We start from the raw sequence: 27,829 nt of genomic DNA, 5'->3' as shown, positions 1-27,829 counted from the left end.
AAAGTATATAATCTTTCCTTGCTTACGATTTCATGAGATTCATATTCCTTCTTCTAAGAATGGAAAAAAAAAAATGTCAAAAGGAAAAGCATTACTAGGCTAAAACTACTAGGAACTGCTACATTCACAAAAAATCTAGACCTTTACTAGCAAGGATATAATAATAAAACAAGAGCTACATTTTACTAATTAGTGCACAGGCCCAAAAGCCTCTGAATATTTCTGCTCTCAGAAACCATTTTCTCATCAATTTACTTCTGTGTGATTGCTATCTGGTTCCTACCACAGGGAGCAGAATTCTTTCAAATGTTGGTTCTATGAAACATCTTTAGTGCCCTCTCTTTTAAAGTTCAAAAAGAAACAAAGTCATTAACAGTGGAGGTCGCTAAAGATTTTAGGACTAACTTAGCATTCAGAGGACTTTTATCCATTGTTTCTCTTAGCACAATTTCATATATATGATTCAGTACATAAGTATAGCAACCAAAGAACAAAGTTTCCCTTCTCAAATCTTAGGATAATTTAGATTAGCAGAATTAATATAAGAACCATTGATTTCCCTTTTTCCTCCAAACCTCAGGCCAGTTTTTGAAAGCATGAACTGCAATAAACAAGTGGTGTTCTTTGGCTAATAAGCAACTAATAGTTCAGTTCTACTCCTGTGACTTTTTACCTCTAGTAGCAACATGATATATGTCAGGCCTCTGAGCCCAAGCCTGCACATATACATCCAGATGGCCTGAGGCAACTGAAGAACCACAAAAGAAGTGAAAATGGCCAGCTCCTGCCTTAACTGATGACATTACCTTGTGAAATTCCTTCTCCTGGATCAGAAGCTCTCCCACTGAGCATCTTGTGACCCCTGCCCCTGCCCACAAGAGAACAACCCCCTTTGACTGTAATTTTCCACTACCTACCCAAATCCCATAAAACTGCCCCACCCCTAACTCCCTTTGCTGACTCTTTTTTCAGACTCAGCCCACCTGTACCCAGGTGATTAAAAAGCTTTATTGCTCACACAAAGCCTGTTTCATGGTCTCTTCACATGGACGCGCGTGACATTTGCTGCCGAAGACCCGGGACAGGAGGACTCCTTTGGGAGACCGGTCTCCTGTCCTCGCACTCACTCCATGAGGAGAACCACCTATGATCTCGGGTCCTCAGACAAGCCCAAGGAACATCTCATCAATTTTAAATCGGGTAAGTGGCCTCTTTTTATTCTCTTCTCCAACCTTTCTCGCTATCCCTCCACCCTTCAATCTCTCCCTTCCTTAATTTTGGTTCCTTTCCCTTTCTGGTAGAGATAGAGGAGATGCGTTTTATCCATGAACTCAAAAATCCAGTGCTGGTCATGGTCTTGAGAAGACAGTCTTCCCTTGGTATCTAATCACTGACGGGATGCCTGCCTGATTATTCACCCACATTTCAGAGATGTCTGATTATCGCAGGGATGCCTGCCTTGATCCTCCACCTTAGTGGCAAGTACCACCCCCCTCTCTCCATGTCTCTACCCTCTCTTTTCCCTAGACTTACCTTTTTACTATGGGCAATCTTCTATCCTCCATTCCTCCTTCTTGTCCCTTAGCCTGTATTCTAAAAAACTTAAAACTTCTTCAACTCTTGCCTGACCTAAAACCTAAGTGTCTTTTCTTCTGCAACACCACTTGGCCCCAATACAAATCAACAATGGTTCTAAATGGCCAGAAAATGGCACTTTTGAATTCTCTATCCTGCAAGATCTAGATAATTTTGTCGAAAAATGGGCAAATGATCTGAGGTGCCTGACGTCCAGGCATTCTTTTACACATTGGTCCCTCCCCTAGTCTCTGCTCCCGATGCAACTCGTCCCAAATCTTTCTTCTTTCTCTCCTGTCTGTTCCTTCAGTCTCCACCCTAAGCTCTGAGTCATCTGAATCCTCCTTTTCTATGGGCCCATCTGACCTGTCCCCTCCTCCCCAGGCTGCTCCTTGCCAGGCTGAGCCAGGTCCCAATTCTTCCTCAGCTCCCAACCCTATAATCCTTCTATCACCTCCGCTCCTCACACCTGGTCTGGCTTACAGTTTCATTCTGGAACTAGCCCTCCCTAACCTGCCCAACAATTTCCTCTTACAGATGTGGCTGGAGCTGTAGGGGTAGTCAAGGTTAATGCTTCTTTTTCTTTAGCCGACCTTTCCCAAATCAGTGTTTAGGCTCTTTTTCATCAAATATAAAAACCAAGCCCAGTTTATGGCTCATTTGGCAACAACACTTAGATGCTTTACTGCCCTAGACCCAGAGGGGCCAGAAGGCCGTCTTATTCTCGATGTGCATTTTATTACCCAATCCACTCCCGACGTTAGAAAAAGCTCCAAAAATTAAATTCTGGCCCTCAAACCCCACAACAGGACTTAATTAACTTCGCCTTCAAGGTGTACAATAATAGAGAACAGGCAGCCAAGTAGCAACGTATTTCTGAGTTGCAATTACTTGCCTCCACTGTGAAAGAAACTCCAGCCACATCTCTAGCACACAAGAACTTCAAAATGCCTAAACTGCAGTGGCCAGGTATTCCTCTAGGACCTCCTCCCCCAGGATCTTGCTTCAAGTGCCGGAAATCTGGCCACTGGGCCAAGGAATGCCTGCAGCCCAGGATTCCTCCTAAGCCATGTCCCATCTGTGCGGGACCCCACTGGAAATCAGACTGTCCAGCTCGCCCGGCAGCCACTCCCAGAGCTCCTGGAATGCTGGCCCAAAGCTCTCTGACTGACTCCTTCACAGATCTTCTCAGCTTAGTGGCTGAAGACTGATGCTGCCTGATTACCTCAGAAGGTTCCTGGACCATCACAGATGCTTTCAGTAACTTTTACAGTGGAGCGTAAGTCTGTCCCCTTCTTAATCAATACGGAGGCTACCAACTCCACATTACCTTCTTTTCAAGGGCCTGTTTCCCTTGCCTCCATAACTGTTGTGGGTATTGATAGTCAGGCTGCTAGACCCCTTAAAACTCCCCAACTCTGGTGCCAACTTGGACAATATTCTTTTATGCACTCCTTTTTAGTTATCTCCACCTGCCCAGCTCCCTTATTAAATCAAGATGTTTTAACAAAATTATCTGCTACTCTGACTATTCCTGGACTATAGCCACATCTAATTGCTGCCCTTCTCCCCAACCCAAAAAGTCTCCTTCATGTCTTCCTCTTGTATCCCCCCACCTTAACTCACAAGTATTGGACACCTCTACTCCCTCCCTGGTAACCAATCACATGCCCATTACCATCCCATTAAAACCCAATCACCCTTACCCTGCTCAATGCTAATACCCCATCCCACAGCAGGCTTTAAAAGGGTTAAAGCCTGTTATCACCCACCTGTTACAACATGGCCTCTTAAAGCCTACAAATTCTCCTTACAACCCTCCTATCCTACCTGTCCAAAAACCGGACAAGTCTTACAGGCTGATCCAGGATCTTCACCTTTTCAACCCAATTGTCTTGCCTATCCACACCATGGTGCCAAACCCATATACTCTCCTATCCTCAATACCTCCCTCCACAACCCATTATTCTGTTCTGGATCTCAGACATGCTTCCTTTACTATTCCTTTGCACCCTTTATCCCAGCCTCTCTTTGTTTTCACTTGGACTGACCCTGACACCCATCAGGCTTAGCAAATTACCTCGGCTGTACTGCCACAAGGCTCCAGGGACAGCCCCCATTACTTCAGTCAGGCCCTTTCTCATGATTTACTTTCTTTCCATCTATCTACTTCTCACCTTATTCAATATTTTGATGATCTTCTACTTTATAGCCCCTCATACAAATCTTCCCAACAGGACACCCTCCTGCTCCTCCAACATCTATTCTCAAAGGGATATCACGTATCCCCCTCCAAAGCCCAAATTTCTTCCTCATCTGTTACCTATCTCAACATAATTCTTCATGAAAACACACGTGCTCTCCTTGCTGATCATGTCCGGCTAATCTTCCAAACCCCAACCTCTTCTACAAAGCAACAACTCCTTTCCTTCCTAGGCATGGTTAGGTACTTTCACCTCTCAATACCTGGTTTTGCCATCCCAACTAAATCATTATATAAACTCACAAAAGGAAGCCTACATAAATTCTAAATCCTTTCCCCACTTCCCTTTCTGTTCCTTAAAACAGCCCGAGAAGCTGCTCTCACACTAGCTCTCCCTAACTCATCCCAACCCTTTTTCATTACACACAGCCAAAGTGCAGAGCTATGTGGTCAGAACTCTTATACAAGAACCAGGACCGTGCCCTAGAGTCTTTTTATCCAAACAACTTGACCTTACTGTTTTAGGCTGGCCCTCATGTCTGCGTACAGCAGCTGCCACTGCTTTAATACTTTTAGAGGCCCTGAAAATCACAAACTATGCTCAACTCACTTTCTATAGTTCTCATAACTTTCAAAATCTATTTGCTTCCTTACACCTGATGCATATACTTTCTGCTATAGTATCTTCCACATCTATCATTGAGGCTAACACTCTGCCCCCCTCCACTACCTCTCAGCAAGCCGAACTCACTGCCTTAACTTAGGCCCTCACTCTTGCAGAAGGATTGCGTGTCAATATTTACACTGACTCTAAATATGCCTTCCATATCCTGCACCACCATGCTGTTATATGGGCTGAAAGAGGTTTCCTCACTATGCAAGGGTCCTCCATCATTAATGCCTCTTTAATTAAAAACCCTTCTCAAGGCCGCTTTACTTCCAAAGGATGCAGGAGTCCTTCACTGCAAAGGCCATCAAAAGGCCTCAGACCCCACTGCTTAGGCAACACTTATGCTAAGGTAGCTAAAGAAGCAGCTAGCATTTGAACTTCTGTCCCTCATGGCCAGTTTTTCTCCTTCTTATCAGTCACTCCTACTTTTTCTCCCACTGAAGTTTTCCACCTATCGATCCCTTCCCACTCAAGACAAATGGTTCTTAGACCAAGGAAAATACCTCCTTCCAGCCTCACAAGCTCATGCCATTCTATCATCCTTTCATAACCTCTTCCATGTAGATCACAAGCCACTAGCCTGCCTCTTAGAACCTCTCATTTCCTTTAAGACATTTGCCCTGCATTTCATTCCATCCTTGGCTACTTTCCCCTTGTTCTTCAGACTCCTCCTAACCCTTCCTCTTGCTTGCTTATACTCAGTCCCATGAATAGCAGTGAAAGGTTACTTATAGACACTATACACGTTCTAATATACCATAAAAATCGAACCACCCCCTCTACCCAGTTGCCCCATCAATCCCCATTACAACCTCTAATAGCTGCTGCTCTCACTAAATCCCTAAGAGTCTGGGTGCAAGACATCTCTTTTGGTGCTCCCTCTCATCTTTTCACTTTACATTTCCAGTTTTGCCTTGCAAAGTTCTCTTCTTCCTCTGTGGCTCCTCCACCTACATGTGTCTACCTATCAGTTGGACAGGTACATGTACACTAGTTTTCCTTATTCCCCAGAATCAATTTGCAAATAGGACTGAACAGCTTCCTGTCCCCTCATGACACCAACACTTCACGACTATTTTGTTTTGTTTTATTATTAATATAAGAAGACAGGAATAGGCCTCAACTTACTGCTGAAAAAGGAAGACTCTGTACATTTTTAAATGAAGAATGTTGTTTTTACCTAAATCAATCTGGCCTGGCATATAACAACATAAAAAAACTCAAGGATAGAACCCCAAAACTCACCAACCAAGCAAATAATCACACTGAACCCCCTTAGGCACTCTTTAATTGGATGTCCTGGGTCCTCCTAATTCTTAGTCCTTTAATACTTGTTTTTCTCCTTCTCTTATTTGGACCTTATGTCTTTCGTTTAGTTTCTCAATTCATACAAAACCGCATCCAGGCCATCACCAATCATTCTATACGACAAATGCTCCCTCTAACAACCCCACACTATCACCCCTTACCCCAAAATGTTTCTTCAGTTTAATCTTTCCCATTCTAGGTTCCCATGCCTCCCCTAATCCCACTTGAAGCATTCCTGAGAGACCTCACCCATTATCTCTCCATACTACCCCCAAAAAGTTTCACTGCCCCAACACTTCACCACTATTTTGTTTTGTTTTTCTTATTAATATAAGAAGACAGGAATGTCAGGCCTCTGAGCCCAAGCCTGGACGTATATATACATCCAGATGGCCTGAGGCAACTGAAGAACCACAGAAGAAGTGAAAATGGTCAGTTCCTGCCTTAACTGATGACATTACCTTGTGAAATTCCTTCTCCTGGCTCAAAAGCTACCCCAATGAGCACCTTGTGACCCCTGCCCCGCCTGCAAGAGACTGTAATTTTGACTATAATTTTCCACTACCTACCCAATCCTATAAAACTGCCCCACCCCTATCTCCCTTTGCTGACTCCTTTTTTGAACTCAATCTGCCTGCACCCAGGTGATTAAAAAGCTTTATTGCTCACACAAAGCCTGTTTGGTGGTCTCTTCACACGGACATGCATAACAATGTGTATAACAAATACACCAGAAGACCTGGGTTCAAATAGGAAGCTCTGCCATTTACTAGCTGTTTAATCTTGGGCAAGTTACCTACTCATAGTAATCTTTTATTGAGTCCTTGCTATATGCATCTATAGACTGCAGACATCCTTTTGTGTGATACCACAAATTATCTTATTACATGCTGTTTTATTAGTTTTATTCTCTTATTTTACACCCCAACAATGCTATGAAGTAGATTCTTTGATTATCCCCAACTGAGGCACAGAAGAATTAACTTCCCAGTGACACAAAGGTCAAGGTGAGACTCAAATTGAGTACCCTGATCAAAGGCCCAGGGGTTTGATCATTAGGCTTTACTTGCTTCTCTGAGTTTTGATTTTTCTCATCTGGAAATGGAAATCACAGTAATTAATCTCTCAGGTTTGGTACAGAATTGAAAGACAAGTTACATAAAAGAAATCATTATTGTCACTATTCTGTTTTCTCACACTCCCAAATCAAAAGCCAGAAGAGTGCTTTTATTTCAAACCATTCCTTTGTCCCCCAGATCCAGTCTTCACCATATTCTACTACTCTTTCTTCCCAATATCTTTAAGACTTACTCATTCTTCTCCATTTTTGTTTCTCCAATTTTATTAGTGAGAGTACCCACTACTTTTTATATTATAATTTCAATAACTGCGTCATTCTTTTTCTTCCTCCAGCCTTTCCTTGCCCAGGTCCAGCTTTCTGACACTATCTGATTAATATGCACAAAACTCCATATTTTTATTGCCATGGGTCATTCTTCATTGCTTATGGGATAAAGATATTCCTATATCTTCACCCTGGTATTTACGACTTTGGGTCTCTCGGTCCAGTTTTACAGATTCAAACTCATTTCCCAGCAGAATCTAATGGAATTTAGGAAAAAGGGGGCATTTCCTTATCTGTTAAGTATCTGATATGCTAGGCACTGCTTGCTTTTGGTGGGAAAAACAGACTTAGGTATAGATCCTCTGAAGGGAAGACCAGAGGCACAAATATCAAATAAATGCATACTTAGTCAATTACAATTATAAAGGAGGGCTGGTGTAGGAGTGAAAACTGACCTAGTATAGAAGGTCAGAGAAAGTTCCCTGAAGCAACATAAAATCCTTCATTCTCACCTTCGCGGAATTGTTCATTCTCTTCCTTTCCTTACAAAACTCCCCACTCTTATCCATGCAAATCCAAGTATCCTATTGTTTTTTTTTAAGGACACAGCTTAAGTCCTATTTATGCTATTAAGCTTTACCTAACTTCTCTAGCCTCCAAAAATCTTGTTTTTTTTTTTTTTTCTAAAATTCTTAGTGCATTGATGGTTCTTTGTTCCTGCTATCACACTTGATTATATAATAGATTATGGATTTTACAGTTACTGTAACTTGATTATCCATTTTTTTACCTAAGAATCCTGCGTTCTTTTCCTTTAGATTCCATATGATGCTATAATAAATAAACATTTGCTTAACAAATAGCTGAGTGTTTTGGGGTGTGCACATCTAGGTGCTAGAAATCTATGTAACAAAAACAAGGACTGCAATCATGGCTGTAATACGTTGAGCAACCTTCCTAAAGCTTATGATTAACCTAATTCCACTCTTGTTCATTTGCTTTCAGTTTTATTTGAGCTAAAATTTAATACTCTTTGCACTAACATTGCAGAAAAACTGATTGCTTATTGTTCTGGAAGTTTGGCTATGTTAATACTACCTAATGTTAACAAATTCCATAAAATCCCTAAAGCTAAACCTGCCTATGAAATACACTGGTCCCTGTTATATACCTTCTGGATTATATATTTAATGCCAAATTTCCACATAAAACCAAAGATAAATCAACAAAATAAAGACCTTAAATTTCAGTTCTTGGATATGTCTCTGAAAGGAATGTAATGTGCTTAATAAAGATCTATAATTTTTTTTCCCTGATTTTCAGAGCTCTGCTTATCATAAAACCTAAAAACAGCTAATCAAAGCTAACAGGATTCAGTGGAGGTAAGTGAAGTTTTCACAGGAGTTAGGTTCAATTTTGGTCCAAAATTTTTCCAGAATAAACCATGTTACAGCTGTGTAGAGAGGTGTATGAAAGTTTAGGTATGCCATGTGGCATCATAATTCATTTGTTTCTCTTTGTGGGTTAAATGTCAAAGTACAAGACTACTCAAATGGGAGGAATTCCAGCTGATCCACACTTATCCCAGCCCCCACACCCCCTACGATATTACCACTCTTGAAAAGACTATGTTCAAAACAATGATTCAACAATAGGAAGTTCATTTGCCATAGCATCCTTCTGTGTGGTTATCAAAAAGCTTCTCAAACTCCAGGAGTTCCATCTCTTCTATATTCAGAATATCTAACTTCTGCCCTTTGAACATGGTGCCCTTTCAGCAAACATGACAAAATAATAACCTGCACAAAAGGCAACTACTCCGGATTGTATTCTCTTTTTCCACTGACTTGTAAGTAAATTTGAACAGATTTCTTTAAACTTCCAGCCTTCAATTATTGTTGCACCAAATTCATTCATTTGTTCAACAAATATTTGTTAGGTGACTAAGTACCAGGCAATATTCCAGAGAGTAATTCTGTTAGCTGTGCCAACAGCAAGGTGAGCATCTCTACAGACATGAGTGACTCCGTTTGACAGACAGCATAGAGAGTAGAAAGAAGAAATGGGAAGTAAGAACAAATTAAATCTTGCTTCAACACTTAGTGAGGCCTGTCACTAAAATCTTTGAAAGTAAATGTCTCCATCTGTAAAACAGTAATAGCTCAAAAGCATTTAATGAATGCCTCAATGTGCAGGCCCTGCTGGGTACTAGGAATTCAGTGTGGCCCAAAGCAGATAAGGACACTGCCATGATGGGGCTGAATATTGCAAGCATGTTTATGCCCTTTGTTATTGCACCATTGAATCTTATTAGACTGTGTGGTGCTTTTAAAATGTGTCCACAGAATCTTTGGCACTTTTCGTTTCAAAAGGTGGAGCCTAATTCCCTTAAATATGAATCAGGCTGAAGCGCCTATTCTCATGAATAGAATGTGGCAGTGTGATGCTCTAAGTCATTTAAGGGCAGGACAGAAAAAGGATAGTTTCTGCCTATCTTGGATTGCTTGCTCTGGGGAAAGCCAGTCACCCTGTCTTGAGGACACTCAAGTAACCTCAAGGCCCAGTAGGGGAGAAGCTGAGGCCTCCCACCAACTGTCAGTGCCAATGCACCAGCCACGTGAGCTATCCACCTTGGAAACAGATCTTCCAGCCCTACTTGAGTTGTTGGATGACTGGCGTCCTAGCCCAAATCCTGACTGCAAACTCATGAGACACGCCAAGGCAAAGCCATGTGGCTAAGTCACTCTTTAATATCTGACCCTGGCTGGGTGCGGTGGCTCAGGCCTATAATCCCAGCACTTTGGGAGGCCAAGGCGGGCAGATCACAAGGTCAAGAGATCGAGACCATCCTGGCCATCATGGTGAAAACCCATCTTTACTAAAAATACAAAAATTAGCTGGGCATGGTGGCGCATGCCTGTAATCCTAGCTACTTGGGAGGCTGAGGCAGGAGAATCGCTTGAACACAGGAAGTGGAGGTTGCAGTGAGCCGAGATCACATCACTGCACTCCAGCCTGGCGACAGAGCGAGACTTTGTCTCAAAAAAAAAAAAAAAAAAAAAAAAAAAAAAAAAAATTCTGACCCCTAGAAAATGGAGTATGATAAATGTTTGTTTATTGTTGTTACCACTAAATTTTGATGGGCAAGTTGTTATAGAGCAATAGATAACTAATACAGCCTGTGATGTAAACATCTGGATGGATATAAACAATTATGGTGGAAAACTTCACAAACTTCCTTTAGTTTACCTCCCACGCTGGAAAACACAAAATTAAATAACTCTTCACAGACTTCCAATGTTTCCATTACTACAGGATAAAATCTAGACTCCTAGTCTAGTATTCAAAACCCCACATGATGCAACCCCACTCAAATTGATCTTTTTTTGTTTTCTTTTTTTTTTTTTAGAAACAGGGTCTTACTCTCTCTTGCCCAGGCCTGGAATACAGTGGCACAATCATGGCTCACTGCAGCCTGGACCTCCCAGGTTCAAGTGATCTTCCCAACTCAGCCTCCCAAGTAGCTGGCACCACAGGCACATACCACCACATATGACTAATTTTTTATTTTTATTTTTTTGTAGAGAACGTGTCTCCCTCTGTTTCCCAGGCTACTCTCAAGCAAAACACTCTACTTTGGCTAGACTAATCTACCTATTTTTAGCCAGTTATGCCTGAGAAGCTCTGCCTCCAAGATCTTGATCATGCCACTTCCGCCTCTTGAAAGCCACTTCCTCTTTTTGCATATTGACTGTTTTCCTTCCAAGATGAATTTAATCCTGAAGTAATTCTTGATTACCCTAATTCACAGCAATCTTTTCCTTTCTAAACATCCAGTAGTTTTCATTGCCAATGCTGCCTACTTAATATTTATTTTCTATCTGCACAATTGTGACATGTCACTATTAATAAATATTTGAGTTCCCATTATGTGCAAAGTACTGTGCCAAGATCTATACTTAACATTTTTACTTTAATTACATTTAACTTTTTGTTTTTAAAAATATATTATGGCCCGTAATCTATCTTGTGTGTTTCTTCACTTTACAATTCGATTGTAAGCAACTTGAGGTCAGAACATAGTCCTGCTCTTTACAGCCCTAGGCACATCCTTGTAGAATATAACTCTCCAGAAGCATCTTTTTTTACCATCTCCACATAGGGCAGCAATTTCAAAATAATGAAAAGATTTTGACAGTTCTCATTCTTTTGATAGTTATGAAGCCAGAAGTGCAGTGTTATAAAGCTAGAGTGGGAAGCGCTTGTTTGCATGGACCTGGGTTCCCTGGGCATGTAACTCATCAATGAAGTCATCTTGGAAAAACACCAATTCAGGAAATTGTGAACACGTTCTTCCTTAGACACTGCTCCAACAGGACTCTCTGAGAGGAGGTTTGCTCCTCTTTTCAGCTGTCCGAAAAATGTGTCTTCAATATAAGACATGAAGAATGGTGTAAGACTTCTGATATCCTGAGGATCACAGTGAAAGACTGAATGCTGAAAAGAAGGATAGGATGCTGGCAGCCACTGAAAGCCTGCAAGCTAACTCAGGTGAAAGCAAGTTCTTCTCTGTGATTATTCAAAGAATTAAATCCATTCTCTGGTTTGTTTTCACAGTGATGAGCAAGTCAAAAATGCACACTGATCTAAAATTATTTTTAAGTTGAAAAGAAAGGAAAAAGTAGTTCACAAACTTGAAGTAGCATAAGAATCACCTGGTGAGTTCTTCAAAATTTAAACTCTCTGGTCCTCAACACCATCCCACTCACCACCACCTCCAATTCCACCTCCACCTCCACCTCCAGATGCCAAATCAGAAAGCCTAGGGTAACACTCTGCCATCTCTCTATTTCAGCATCGTTTTGATTGAGGTAGAGTAGCTGGGTACATATGTTTGTCAATCTCCAAAATAGAGAAAAGACAAAAGAAAAAGATTGGTAATAGCATGTGATTTCTGTATTATTTTCTCCTTAATTTGCTCCATTTTCACTTCCCAAATTTCTCCTAAACTGTGTAAATCTTATTTTGCACAATTTGAAATTAGAGGGTTATGGCTAACCTTGCATTGAAAACCTTCGTAGTATAAAGAGTAATTCTCTATTTTTAAAAGAAATCTGGATTTTAAAAATCTGAAAAGAAAACGGAAGATTGAAGAATGGGGTGTTTAAAAAGCCTAAGGAAATAGCTAGCTCTGATAGAGAAGTACACAGATTTCTTTTAACCTCAGTTACTATTTCTCTTGGGCAATCAAGAGATCATGAAAAAGAAGACTGAAGTAGAAGTCTTAACACCAGAATTCCCAATCCAGCCACCAGCTCCTGCTCCTTAAAACCATCTCCCACACAGCTGCAGGAACACCTTCTAAGCTATTGTCTAGTCCCAATGGTCCTGTTGTATTTGCTTGTACACATGTGTGTGCCTGTGTGCCTATGTATGTGTATTTGCAAGTATTTGGTATATGCATAGAAAAAAGTCCTAGCAAATGTACACTGAAATGTTAACAATGGTTCTCTTTAGAGGGTGAGATTATGCAGGACTTCCATGTTTTACAATATACTACTCATATCTCATTATTTAATTTTTAATAATGAGCATGTATATCTAGAGTCAGAAAAATCTCTAAACATTTTAAAATAAAACTAATTTAGTTAAAAAAAAGTCCAATGGCTTCTCATCACCTTTAAAATAAAATCTAGGCCTGATGCAATGGCTCACACCTGTAATCCGTCCCAACACTTTGGGAGGCCGAGGTGGGTGGATCACTTGAGGTCAGGAGTTTGAGAACAGCCTGGCCAACATGGTGAAACCCTGTCTCTACTAAAAATACAAAAATTAGCTGGGCATGATCGTGTGCACCTGTAGTCCCAGCTACTTGGGAGGCTGAGACAGGAGAATTGCTTGAACCCGGGAGGCAGAAGTTGTAGTGAGCCGAGATCACACCACTATGCTCCAGTCTGGGCGACAGTGCAAGACTCTGTCTCAAAAAATAGAAACAAAGTCTAATACTTTTAGTTTGGACCAAACAGCCTTATCTCTCAGTACTCAACAAGCATCTTCTCCTTTCAGGCAAAAGAGATTCCAAATTCCTGGCACATCTAACTCTTTCACATTCTGTGTCCTCACTCATGTAAGCTGCTTTCTGGAAGAAATGGAACGACATTGGTTATCTAACTGACAAACTCCTACTCATTCTTCAAGACTCATGCTAAGTCTTAGCACTGAACTCCACATTGAAGCTAAGAAAAAAGAAAAGTTGGTAACCCTGATCCTGTTTTTACTTTAAATATTGATATTTTATTCATCATAAGGTTTTGTATTAATTTTGATTTTGTAAAATACTCTCTTGAACTATTATTGATCTTGATCACTGAGTTTTTTCAAACCCTCTAATTTTGTACTGCACTTGCCTTGGTCCCAGGCAAAGTTGCTGACTCCAGCTTCTTTGCTTCTGTCTTGGACCTACCTCCACTGTGGAATTTTTCACATTGCAATAGTTTCTGATATACTTATTGCTCTCTTATAGGCTTGATTGCTGTGAGGGGTCATGGCTTTCTTAATTAGTGCTAATAGATGCAACAGGTGCCCTTTAAATATGTGATGATGGCAAGAATAAATGTGAAACTTTAATAATGTCTCTTAAAATTTCTTATTTTTGTTGTCATTTTTGAGATGGAGTTTCACTCTTGTTGTCCAGGCTAGAGTGCAATGGTGTGATCTCAGCTCACTGCAACCTCTGCCTCCTGGGTTCAAGCAATTCTCCTGCCTCAGCCTACCCAGTAGCTGGGATTACAGGTGCCCACCCCCAGGCCCAGCTAATTTTTTGTATTTTTAGTAGAGTTGGGGTTTCACCATGTTAGCCAGGCTGGTCTCGAACTCCTGACCTCAGGTGATCCACCCAGCTCAGCCTCCCAAACTGCTGGGATTATAGGCATGAGTCATGGCACCTGGCCCCATAAAGTCTCTTAAAATTTCTGAGCCTCAGTTTCCTCATCTGACAAATGATGACACGATACTAGATTATCTTCATGATACTCAAGGATAGGTACTATATTCTATACATATATAGTATAAATAATACAGTATAGAAAATAATGTCCAATACTTTTATAGCTCTTACCATATAGCAGGCACTAATCTAAGTATACCAAGGTTTTGTTTAGCTTAGTTTTGTTTTGTTTTTGCTATTTACTTTTCAGATCCAGGTAAATCTGCCATTAGCCAGGCATGTTGGCTAATGTAACCTGTAGTACCTGTAACCCCAGCTACTCAGGAGGCTGAGGCAGGAGAATCACTTGAACCCGGGTGGCAGAGGTTGCAGTGAGCCAAAATCGCGCCACTGCACTCCAGCCTGGGTGACAGAGAGAGACTCCATCTCAAAAAAAAAATATGTTATAAAGATATTATAAATATTCAACCATTCATCTTTACTTATTGGATAGACTTGGGCATTAGCACTCCCTATCTGACAGGAGGCCCTGTCTGACAAAGGGCCCTCTGCTCTTATGAAGGAAAGAGAAAAGGAGTAAAAACCAAGAGACATTTGTATGGCCAATTTCACTGAGACAATCACCTTTGGGAAGCTTGCCAGGTAGACCACACAATGTGAGGATGATACAGGATGGAGAGAAAATACCCTTCTTAATTTTTCTACTTGTTAAAATTAAGTTTTATTGTACTTCAGATATTTCCTATTCTCTGATGCAATTCTGTATACTGAGCCTAAGAGGGTATTAGTTGAGAAATCTTGTCGTCATGTTAGCTGGAATTAGGGCGTGGTCATCCACATTGCATGAGAATCAGGCCAGGATCTGGGGGAGATGGACCACTGGCAGCAGGAGCTGTAGTCATCCCTGTGAGTGATTGCAGCCGTGTCCACATCTCCCTCCCCTCTGCGTGCTTCAGGCAGCTCTGCACGGGACGCTGGAGGAAACAGGGTCCCAGTCAAATCCCAATCTCAGTTTCTATGGCTTCCACAGAATTTATCTCCGTGTTGGTATTTGAAGGGTCAGTAATGTTTCCCAAAAAGTCACTGACTACAATCTGCTGATGGAGGAAGTACAAGATGGGTCTTTGGCCGTGAAATTCAAAAGCTGTTCCAAAATTTTCTGAAACTTCTTAAGGAAGAAGCAGGCGGTTAATTCTCCTACACAAAAATCTCTCCTACATATTTGGAACTCTTTCATATTTGTGATGGAAATTCCCAGGTGGATCTAGCTGGGAAGGAGTGATGGGGCTTTACATTCGTTTTCTTTCCCCCCATATGGGCATTATAGACATTATTTTGATCCCATAGTCAGATTTACCTGTATCTGAAAAGTAAATAACAAACCAGAACAAACTAACTCCTTGTCCCTTACCCATCTCAGACTCACATCGAGTATTTTTTACTATCTATCATTGGGTGAATTTTGTAATCCAGTCCCCCATATCAGTCTTCCAAATTGTATCAGATTCTGACCTGTTGCATTCCGACTTTGTTCCCTGTTAGGAATCATGCAGTACCTTGTGAGTACGGTGGTATGATGTGATTTCTGCTATTAATGTACTATCCATCCAATGAGTGAGTCAAGATTGAAGCATCAAACACTCAAAGATCATTCTAAGCCAATACTTCAACCAGAGACATATAAAGGAAAATTGATTGGGGTTTGAGTGATCAGACAAGGCTAAATGGGAACGCCTTGGATGTGAGCTTGGCTTTTAACTGACATTCATGGGGAGATATAAGGACATGCATCAACGTGGGAGTGAGAATGAGAGGTGTGGAGGACATTCAGACACTTACTCCTTAAGCACAGGCATTCTACTGCAGAACAGCATGAACACAAAGTTGGAAGAATCCTGAATTTGAAGGTCTTGAAAGTCAGACAATGAGAAGGGGAAACCTAATGGGCTCAAACAGTATTTTAGGAAGATTATTTGATGATGAAACATGGAAAGAGTTGGAGGTAGGGCCTACACACATGTGCGCGCGTGCGCACACACACACACATGCACACACTTTTACACAGTCACAAAGCTATGGAAGCAATCCAAGCATGAGACAATGGGATCTTGAACCAAGGGGTGGCAGGAAGGATGGAAGGGCAGAGTAACTCTGGGACACATTGCACAGATGGATTCTGACTTGCATGCCAGCGGTTATGAGAGGTAAAGGAAGGGAGTAGTCAAGGATGATTCAGATGTTTCTAACCTGAAAGACTAACTAGTGTTGCTGGAACTCATGAGAATGCAGAAACTGGATTGGGCAATCCACAGCAAAAGACAAATGATGATGAATTCTGAGCTTCTCAGAACAACAACAACAAAAATCCTATGTAAATTTTGAGCCAATCAAGATAGCAAACAAAATTATTTCCTGTGGGTCCTTCAGTTTTCATCATTAGATCATGGGTGTGCTGGAGAGCAGGGTGCAGCCTGGAATCCTGCACTCATGCCCTTGTCCTCACTTCCCTGAAAACACACCACAGGAAAAGTCAGCAGCAAGAGCAATGCCAGAACACACCTCACTCCTCTGACTTTCACAACCCTCATCAGTGAGATGCCCCGCAGGCTCTTTCAACATGAGGACTGTACAATAGCTCCTCTTACCAATTCAGGCACTGGAGTCATGACAACATGCATGGATCCCACAAACCACTTGCTGATCAACAATTTCAATCTTCCTTCTCACATTTTTTTTCCCAGAGCTACTAACAAGTAGAAAAACAACTTGAGTTCATGTTTACAGCAATGCTCAATATATGATAGTGCTAATAAGTGGTATGAGGAAGAAAAATGAGTTACTGTAATGAACCAGACCTCAGGACCGCCATTGGTGTCACCCATGACCTAAATAAAACCACCTGTCTGCAGGTATCTTGTTCAAAAATCCAGGCTCCAGCACATAATAACCATGTGAACATTGGAAAATTACTTAACGCATTTTTCTGTCTCAATTTTCTCATCTTTAAAATAGGGACAATCCTATTGCATGGCCCACAGAAATGATGTGAGTATTAACTAAGGCATGCAAAGTACTCAGCCCAGTGTCTGACACATAGCAAAGCGTTCAATAAATGTTCATCCCTGTTATTACTTTTATGCATCCCTGAAGATAAAGGGTATACTTTGGAGGCAAAAAAAAGTCATGCTGCAAATGTTGGACATCCTTGCATTTACCAAAGCTGTTGAGTAACATCTGGATGGGTGTTATTTAGTATAACTCTGTGATAATATAAATCTGGATATAATTCAGTTCGTGGATGGCCTCTGCGTTCCACCAGCCCTGATTTTCAAATGTGAGATGGGCTGAATTTCTTATCCGCAGAGAGCCCAGGAATGTTAGAAAGTGACAGCCTTGGGATAGTTGGGGCTTAATGCAATGTATGGTCATATTTGCACGGTACGATTTCCATTGTACTTTTAGAGGTATTTAGGGAACAATAGAAAAATTGTTTTTCAGTAACTTCACAAAAGTGTGACTCCTTATTTGACATGACTACTTTTGTTTGGAGTCTACTTATCTCATTCTGTCAGGGTTTTACTGTACTTGAAAAATAGTTGCCTAGTAATTAGGGATGGCTTGCCTGGACATTCATGGGTATGTATGTATTAAAGGGAGACAAAATAAGCTTGCTGCATGTTACAGCTTGGCTTAGTCTAAGTGTGTCTTGTGGAAATTTGTGCTGTTTTGTTGGCCCTTGTTCCTAAACAGGGTTTTTTGGTTTTAACATTTGCCTCTTGACAAGCTGCTGCATGTGGAGAATATAAGAGATTGAAACTACTTCAAACTTGGCACCTCAGCTCATTTCTTCCCTGTTTGAATGAGAAGAATTAGGGCCTGCCTGCCAGGCTTAAAAGGTTTTCTTTACCTGGGATTTATTATTTGCAGAGGCTAGTTACCTAAGCAGTTTGTTGCAACACAAAAGGGAGTGAGTGAAGTCAGGTGATGTCAGGAATATGTACGTTATCTGGACCAGCACCCCTGGTGTCAGGGATTGCAGCTGGTTTCCTCTCATCAAAAATATAGACTTCTCCAGACGCTCAACAATCAAAAACACTATGAAGGAAATCCTTTAAGTTGCTAATTATAATTGTTCTAAATGAGTTATCAAGTCCTACAGACCTGGACCTGCCTGGCTCCTCTGGGAGCAGAATGTACCCACAGTATTACAGAAGTTGTTGTGGGATCCATGCATGTTGTCATGACTCCAGTGCCTGAATTGGTAAGAGGAGCTATTATAAAGTCTTCATGTTGAAAGAGCCTGCGGGGCATCTCACTGATGAGGGTTGTGAAAGTCAGAGGAGTGAGGTGTGTTCTGGCGTCGCTCTTGCTGCTGACTTTTCCTGTGGTGTGTTTTCAGGGAAGTGAGGACAAGGGCATGAGTGTAGGATTTCAGACTGCCCCTGCTCTCCTGCACACCCATGATCTAATGATGAAAACTAAGGGACCCACCACGACTGAGTTTCATCTAGAGGTGGATTCTAGAGTTTCATCTTCACTTCTCTATTGCCCCACTAGCACGGTAGCCCACAAGTGATGTTAACTCTATTAAAGAGGACCTAATTTCTATGATACTTCAGCTACAATGATTCATGAAGAATTAGTTGGACACAGGTAGCATTGAATACTAATAGTTACGATAACTCTTAATACATACATTGGAATGGACCTACTCCCCATATTTCTTGATTTCATAATTGAGACAAAGCAGGGGTGCTTCTATTCCTAGTTTCTAATTTTAGTTCACTTTTATAAAATGTAAATGATGCAATGTGAAAAATTAGTACTGACTAACAGATGTAAGAAATGTGAGTTCATGAGCTTAAAACCAGATTCTGGAGCCAGACTGCTTGGTTTCAAATCCTGACACCACTACTTATTAACTGTACCATCTTGGTCAAGTTACTTAATTTCTCTGTGCATTAGTTTTCTTAACTGTGAGATGAATAATACAGTCACCACCTTACTAAGTGTCTGGTATACAGTATGAGATCAAGAAACATCTTTATTATGATGAATTATTGGCCAATTGTAATCTTTCAGCATAAAAGACATATATGAGAAACAAAGAAAAACAAGCAATTTAAAAAACAGGATAAAAGCATCTAAATCCAAACTGACATCTCAAAGTTATTCTCTTTCTACCACAAAAGCAGGGGAAAAGGCCAGGTTTGGTGGCTCACGCCTGTAATCCCAGCACTTTGGGAGGCCGAGGCGGTGGATCACCAGGTCAAGACCAGCCCAACCAAGATAGTGAAACACCGTCTCTACTAAAAATACAAAAATTAGCCGGGTGTGGTGGCAGGTTGCCTGTAATCCCAGCTACTTGGGTGGCTGAGGCAGAGTATTGCTTGAACCTGGGAAAATTGCTAGTTAGCATATTAACTGTTTAAGAGTATTTGTCCTACTTATATGATATTCCTGAAGCCCATGCTACTTAAGATATGTACAAATATATAAATGGATTATTTCTGAGGCCCATGCTACTTAAGATACAAACGAACATATAAACTCCAACAGTATACGATGGAGCCAATCTCTTATAAACAGCTAATATACACATAATATGAAGAGAGCAAAATTATGCTGTTTTTATGAACAATCTAATAAAATCTCATCAATAACTCAAATGACTTGAAATAAAATCCTTTAGAAATAAAGTACTATTGGCCGGGTGCGGTGGCTCACGCCTGTAATCCCAGCATTTTGGGAGGCCAAAGTGGGTGGATCACGAGGTCAGGAGATCGAGACCATCCTGGCTAACATGGTGAAACCCCGTCTCTACTAAAGAATACAAAAAACTAGCCGGGCGAGGTGGTGGGTGCCTGTCTCTACTTAAAAATACAAAAACTAGCCGGGCGACGAGGCGGGCGCCTGTAGTCCCAGCTACACAGGAGGCTGAGGCAGGCTCCTGTAGTCCCAGCTACACGGGAGGCTGAGGCAGGAGAATGGTGTGAACCCGGGAGACGGAGCTTGCAGTGACTTGAGATCACGCCACTGTACTCCAGCCTGGGTGACAGAACGAGACTCTGTCTCAACAAAACAAAACAAAACATAAATAAATTACTATTTAAATGTAAGGAATTATTTATTCTAGCACCAAGAGTTCAAACGCTTTCCACTAAGTGAATTAACATTTTGTTTTGAATTAGCCAATTGCGCATGATTCATGTAAATTCTGCTATGGTTCTCATCTGATTTCTTAGAACTGGGTGATTCAAAAACACTAATTATTTTTAAAAGTCACTAACTTTTTACTCTCTTTACAAAATAACTCAGCATTGTCTTCTTTTACATAGCAAATTACCGCAATTTTTGTGAAATACAATCTGATTTACAGAAATTTGATTTACAAGAAGCTTTTTAGGAGATGGCTGCTTTGTGAAGCAAGAAGCATCTGGTTTGACTTTTCCTCCTCTTTTAAGAAAACTGGCTTCACAGGGAAAAAACAAAAATGAAAACAGCATTCGTCAAACCACTGGGGTTAAAACCCCTTCAGTTTTGAGGACTTTTCTTAGTCCTTTCTACTTTTTCATTCTGGATCCAAAAGAAAATAACAGAGTGTCAGGCATTCTGCCCATTTTACAACTTGACAGTTACTAAATGTAACTGAAAGAGCACTAATTAGAGAACAATATTCTCTTGAACTAAATGTGTTGACACACTTACACCACTCAAATATCAGCCCTAAAGAGAGAGAAGAGATGTGCATACTACTCTGGATTTTCATTTGTTTGGTTGATCAAATACAAGACTACGATTTCCATTACAAAAGTGAAGAATGATGTAGCGCTAGGTTGCTGCTTGTTTGTGTTGTGCATATCATGGCAAAATGTATGAAATGAATAATCAATGGGTCAACATTTTAAAAAGGCTAAAATATTTTCTGGCTTCTACAAGCTTCATATTTTTCTACATAATATTACAAACTCAACTTTCTGACGAACTTCAAAATCTAGGGTAAAAAACACACAAATTGTTCATATTGATCCTTCCAAGTGAAAACACTATACAAAAAAAAAAAAAAATGAAATGAAACACTAAAGTGGTACCAAAATAAATTTTAACTAGAATCTGAAAATTAGGGAAAGAAACAAATTTCATTTACTTACAAGTTGGTTTTGCAGTTGGAGGAAATTTGGTCCGGGTAATAGCCAAAATTATGAAAATAATAACCGGCCATAAGATCAAGACAAGTGTCCAAAGCTGCAACATAATGGTAGAAAAAATGGTTAGTTTTATTGTTGAACCAAAGATTTTTAAGACCTGACTACAAAAATGTGTCATACTATAATATTTCAACACAAGCTGAATATTTGACCAACTATAGATATTATTAATAAAAAATGAATGATTTTTTTAATATGTAAAAGACCTGTAAACGCACAGAAGAATGATTTTTCCAGGCTTAAAACCATGAAATAATCTTCTGAAGACTTCTTTTGGATCACCTCTCGTGACTGCCCCAATCATGATTATATTAAAATTAAACCTGATTGGTTACTTCATTCCTTAAAAATCCTTTAGAATTTCCCACTTCCCTTGGATAAGACACAATGTTCTAAACAGGGCATACAGAACCCGAAGTAATTTCAACCTATGCCTATTTTAGCCTTTTCAATGTCAGCATTCTATGCTCAGTCATAAAGACTGGTGTGTGACATGGGCCATGACCCATAAATAATGTTGAATAAATGAACCTAAGAACGAACCAACGGAGAAATAATTGAGTCAATGAGTGAAGGAGTAAAAAGGAACTTCAAGTCCCATGTAGTCCCACATACTCCTTAATGTCTTGCGTGTCTGCTTCTATCATAGAACTTACACTGTTATAGTCAATGATTTTGTTTGCCCACTTCCCAAATAAACCGGTCATTCATTTATGGTAGGGGCAGTGTCTTATTGATACCTAAATTTCTACCACTAGATGAAAACTAGATGCTCAAAAACACATACTGCATTGAAATTGCTTTTTTTTTTTTTTTTTTTTTTTGAGATGGAGTCTTCTTCTGTTGCCCAGGCTTGGAGTGCAGTGGCACGATCTTGGCTCACTGCAACCTCTGCCTCCCAGGTTCAAGCAATTCTCTGCCTCAGCCTCCTGAGTAGCTGGGATTACAGGCACCCGCCACCATGCTTGGCTAATTTTTGTATTTTTATTAGATATGAGGTTTCACTATCTTGGCCAGGCTGGTCTTGAACTCGTGACCTTGTGATCCACCTGCCTCGGCCTCCCAAAGTGCTGGATTACAGGTGTGAGCCACCACACCAGGCCTGAAATTTCTATTAGAGAATTTCACATTAAGTACTTTATGAGCTGGTTTTCCTCACCATGTAGATATGATTCAGTTTGAAAAACACTAACTGCTTAATATTTTATAGATCTATATAATTGGCTCTAGAGCCATGAAAAACACATATTCACAAGAACATTAACTGTGATATGCAAATAGTTATGGTGCTCAAACCACACCACAGGGACAAATTTTGCATATACTTAATAAAGTGAAACTTGGAACTGCGTTTCTGTATAGTTTTGTGGTCAGATTTACCTTTCCTCTCCCACTTTTCAGAGACAATTTGCTTCAGCCAAATCTCAAACAATCTACCTAGAGCTCTTCCATTCACCAAAGCAATCCAAACCCCATAAATTACTGATCCTTAAATAACTCCTAATGCACATTTGCTACTAAAATCTCCATTGCGCGTCCAAGAGTGCTGCTCTCCTCGCTGGTAGGCCTGTCTCACCAGCTCTTTAGACTTTGGGTATAAGGGTAAGTTTTCAAAAATGGAAGTTCACTATAGATCCAAGGAATCCTGAGGCAATCGGTTTGATCAGAGCTTGAAAAGCACCCATACAGACTGAACAAGTTAATCTAAAACAGCGATTCTCAAACACTCGGGTGGACTCCAAATCAACTTGGGATCTTGTAAACATACAGATTATAGTTCAGAAGGTCTGAGGTGGGGGCTGAGATTCTACATTTCTAAGAAGCTGCTGGGTAGGTGATGCTGATGCAGCTGATCCATGGACTGCACCTTGAGGAGAGTGGATGTAGATGTATGCCACCCTGCCTATCTAACAGGAGTGTTCACAAAGTCCTGGAATATTTTTGTAGGAAAATTTCTTTGGGATCACCTAATGAAGAGAATTCAGGGCATTTGTAAATTTGAATGGGAGAAAAAGAGATTATATATTTATTTTCTCTAGCCTGTTATTAACATTTAGTATTTCCATTAATGACGAATGTAGGGAATGAACCACAGTGTTGTTAGAAGTACCTGTGACTTTGTCACTAATAGAAATTATGGATATTTAAAAATCACATTAGAGTTGTTGCAGATACCTTAAAGTGCTATTTATACTCATTACTATAGTAAAATTAGGTATGAATTCACCACTAGACCTTTATTTAATGCATAATAAGGAGACACACATATTACCATATCATAAATTTGCTTTTTTTTCTTTGAGACGGAGTCTTGCTCTGTCGCCAGGCTGGAGTGCAATGGTGCGATCTCAGCTCACTGAAACCTCTGCCTCCTAGGTTCAAGCAATTCTCCTGCCTCAGTCTCCAGAGTACCTGGGACTACAGGCGTGTGCCACCATGCCCATCTAATTTTTGTATTTTTACTAGAGACAGGGTTTCACAATGTAGGCCAGGATGGTCTCGATCTCTTAATCTCATGATCTGCCCGCCTTGGCCTCCCAAAGTGCTGGGATTACAGGCGTTAGCCACCATGCCCCGCCAAATTTTTTTTTTAATACTCTGATAACTGAATTTCAGTATAATTGGTTTTATTTATAATCCTTTTTATTTTGTTTTACATGATGAATTTTAAAACATTATTCTTAAAGAGGCTGTAGGTTTGACCAGACTGCCAAAGCCATCCTAAGGTCCTGTAATCTGATCCAACTCTTTTTTTGTATTTTCCAGGTGCAGAAAGTTAGCATAATTTGTCCAAAGTCATATATCTAATTGTGAGGCAGAGCAGGGAACAAGGATCTGAATCCCAAGATATATAGGAGGCCAGAATTTTTAAAAATATAATTATCGTACTGTTCTGAGCAGCAAATAAGAAAGCATTACAGAAATTATATTGCAAAAATATGAGTGCTACAGAAATGTAAGATGTGTTATTATTCTAGCCTCATCTCTGATTTATTTTGAAATTAGAGATTGTTCTTTAAAGATCCTGGATACAAGGTATCATCTTTATTTTATGTTTCTCATTTGAAACGTAGAGTAGAAAGAATTAAGGTTAAAAAATTAATGTTTGTGGATTTAACAGTTTTGTCTTTGAGGCCATAGTTATTCTTTAAGGAAAGTATTCATCTGAGTAGGCTTGATGCCCCATAGCTACTTTTAGGAACATCTATTCATTTTCTATGGCAACTTCATGAGAATTCAGTGACTGAGATCAACTATACCAACATATCCACATTCAGATAAGGGGCATATATTGTATGGTATGTTTAAGTTGTCTTTTGCTTGATCTAATTTGTTGATTTCATGAGGATGTTTTGGTGAGTTTTAAAATTAATTTTAAACATATTTTGAATCCAGACAAAAATGTAATATATACCAGAAACGTTTAAGGCATTTTAGACTCTGTTGAAGGCAAAAACCACAGCCAGCCTATAAACAAATCTATTATTACAAGATTTCCCTGGGATTTCAGGTCAGAGAGAGGTTTAGAGAACATTTCTGCATACCGCATTTTAGAGGGATAATAAATACAAAGCCCTCTATACTGTGGTCTCACAAATGTTAAGCTTGACAGGTTAATCACAAAAGCTAGAAATAAATAAAATTTAAATTTTCGCGGCAGCAGTGTTGTTCACAACACCATTTTAAATATGATTATAAGCAACCTAGAAGCAAATGCAGTGTCAAGGATTCAAACTCTAAACCAATGAGCCATGATTTTTTTCTGTTTGTTTAGAGAAAGGGATAATATATTAATTTTACACATATAGACATAGGAGATACTTGAGATGCTTGAGGAAAGCAATGTTTAAAGGTTTCATATTTTTGCTTAGAGTGTAATTATTTTACACTGTCTATACATCTCCTTGGCATTCCACCCCCCTATACTCTTGGCATCAAAGGGTATGTGCACACTAAATAGTTTATAATTCCTTAGTGGGCCAGGGCATTTGTATCCTTTTATTTCTCCAGGATTTATTTTCTACTCAGATGTACCATTCTGTTCTCTTTTTCTTCTTCTTTTCCTGAAAAATTCAATCCAAAAGTCCATAGGTAGGTCCTAGCAAGGTAAGTGTACATACTAGTACTTGGGGATCCACAGCGACCCAGTGAGGGAAGTGGGGACTTAGAAGGGTGAAGAGGACATGGGCACTGAAGCAGTGAGATGTGGGGTGTCAGAGACCAAGTGGGGTGAAGAAGGTGTCAGTGCAGGAAGACAGGACAGAGGCAGTGGCAGGCGATTGATTTCATAAGAGCAGATTGATGATAAAAGTAGATATATCCCCCATTAGGGGAGTCCGGCTTCCCACTATCCACCAGGGGAGTTATAACAATTGGAAAAGAAGGAAACTAGAATGAATTTGGTAGTGTTGGGTTAGAATGAGCAAAGTGGGCATAAACTCCTAATTCCCAAGTGTATAAAGAGACATAAAATGTAGATTAAAATGTGTGTGTGTATTATTTATTTTTTACTTTCTGGTTCCACAATTTGTTTCTGCCTTATTGTGTACCTTCTTTGTCCAGTTCCTGAAAACACCTATTTTTCCAAAAAACGCTAGCTGCTTTTGGTAGACAACTGAGTGCCAGGTGTGATCATTGCTAGTGGGGTCTCACTATTTTCAATACTCGACATAGCTAAAGTTGATATGTAGAAGACAGAGAAAGAGACAGATGATACAAAAGGATACATAGTTATATAGCTTACTTGATTGATGTAGACAGGTAGGTAGGTAGATTGATAGAAGCATGATGGATTTACTGCAAAGGGATTGGCAATGAGTGATGAGGACACATCCAAGAATACAGATACCAGCCTGTGGCTGCATTTAAGCATTAAAATATATTTAAAAATAAAATATATTTAATTAAGTAAACTAGGAATCCATGAATCTCTGCTGATGGAAACAAACACCTAGGTAAACATAAACAAATTGAAAGCTTAATGAGGAAAGGAGCACGTACCTACAAAATATTTCCCTACAAAATGGGACAAATTGTCATCACGCACAACCTAATGTGATGAAATGGAAAAAACAGGATCATTTTTGTGACATTCTTGCCAAAGATGAATAATAACCTGACTCAAAAAATAAAGAAACAACCGATACTTTATAAGACAATTGGTCATGAAGGTTCGAAAGTGTCAGGGTCGTGAAGGTCAAGGAAAAATTGAGAAACTGTTACAGACTGAAGGAGACAAGAGCCATGAAAACTAGATGCAGCATGTAATTCTAAACTGGATCCTTTTGCTGTATAAAGGCCACAGTTCCAACAACTGGTAAACCTTGAGTCTAAGGATTTGATGGTGGTATTGAGCTATGCTTTTTTTGTAGAAAATGTACATTAAAGTATCTGGGGGTAATGGAGCACCAATCTCAAATTGCTCTAAAAAAAAAAAAAGTTATTTGCACTGTTCTTGCAACATTTCTTTAAATTTGTTTCAAAATAAAAAGTTTAGAAATTATTTAAAAGATTTCTGCATTTCTTTTTGAAAATCCAGACTAATTTTTAAAAGAATACAAAAGATGAAGAAACAGAAAAAGAGATAAAGACAAGCTTCATATCTAGAAACTCTATCCTGTTGCATGCAAGTATCAAGGTTTGGAGAATAAATGATAACATCAGGGCACATTTCAGTGACCTTGCAGTCACTAAGTCATGAACTCAAAATTACAAGTTTAAATCTTAAGCAATTCCTTATATTAATCAAATGTAAATCCACTGCAAAACTTTCATTTAAAGCTAATCTGCAGTATCTAATAACGAAATCAAATTATCTAGTAATATTTTCCTCTGCACCTGCTAAGAACTATTATTTCCAGTATTTGCAAATTTCAAAAACCTGATGTTCTACAAAATTGGGCAAAGCATATAATTTCAACTTTAGGATATCACTACTTTATTACGTTGTCAGAACCCTTTATTCTAATTAATGCTAGACTATCTGATTCTATTTTTGTCTACCATTGTTATTATCTTACCATTTTCACTAAATAGTAAAGAAAATAAGATACAGGTGAATTTTCAGTAAACAAGTCTAACTATATATTTTTTAAATTATATGAAACTAAACTACTGTTTGGAGACTCTGTGAATTTAATTACTACATCTTATTATCCTAGAGCAGAAGTAACAGACTGGCGGTAGAAAGATCACATCAGACTCACGGAGCTGTTTTGTTTCTTGCACACGGTTTTGTTACTGTTTTCAATGAAATGTGAATGCCTTTAAATGGGGAAAGTACTCTCTAGTTCATCATAGATGTCACCATTCCCCACTTTTTAATGAAGTGCTTGGTGCACTTTACCTATACATTACATATTTTGTCCCTACAGACATTTGAGTTTGTGCCTTTATACTAGAGTAGCCTGAGGCTGGTTATGTCAAAAATAAATGATACCCAGCAGGGCATGGTGGCTAACGCCTGTAATCCCAGCACTTTGGGAGGCCGAGGCAGGCGGATTGCTTGAGGTCAGGAGTTTGAGACCAGCCTGGTCAACATGGTGACAACCCGTCTCTATTGAAAATACAAAAA

The 27,829-nt window shown here is 39.7% G+C and overlaps 1 protein-coding gene and 1 long non-coding RNA gene across 5 annotated transcripts in view; one reads left to right on the top strand and one right to left on the bottom strand.

Annotated features, from left to right (window-relative positions):
- Positions 1 to 27,829, bottom strand: part of ABCA12 (ATP binding cassette subfamily A member 12) — a 214,955-nt gene that overhangs the window by 166,976 nt on the left and 20,150 nt on the right. Inside the window, exon 2 of the mRNA XM_033230381.1 lies at positions 21,199 to 21,292. Within this exon, the coding sequence (XP_033086272.1) occupies positions 21,199 to 21,292 (94 nt within the window). The remainder of the gene's footprint in view (positions 1 to 21,198; positions 21,293 to 27,829) is intronic.
- LOC117094568 lies at positions 995 to 13,696 on the top strand. 4 transcript variants are annotated; one of them, XR_004441587.1, is made up of 4 exons: positions 995 to 1,200; positions 8,425 to 8,483; positions 11,318 to 11,652; positions 13,168 to 13,696. It is a non-coding gene; the product is annotated as an uncharacterized LOC117094568 (long non-coding RNA). The 4 variants fall into 4 exon arrangements; XR_004441585.1 differs by having other exon boundaries at positions 10,686 to 11,652; XR_004441586.1 differs by lacking the exon at positions 995 to 1,200 and adding an exon at positions 1,858 to 2,854.

Source organism: Trachypithecus francoisi, unplaced genomic scaffold (genome assembly GCF_009764315.1).
Source record: "Trachypithecus francoisi isolate TF-2019V2 unplaced genomic scaffold, Tfra_2.0 Lachesis_group13, whole genome shotgun sequence".
Lineage (NCBI taxonomy): Eukaryota > Metazoa > Chordata > Mammalia > Primates > Cercopithecidae > Trachypithecus > Trachypithecus francoisi.
The sequence above is the reverse complement of the archived record's forward strand: the minus strand, read 5'-3'. Positions and strand labels throughout refer to the sequence as shown.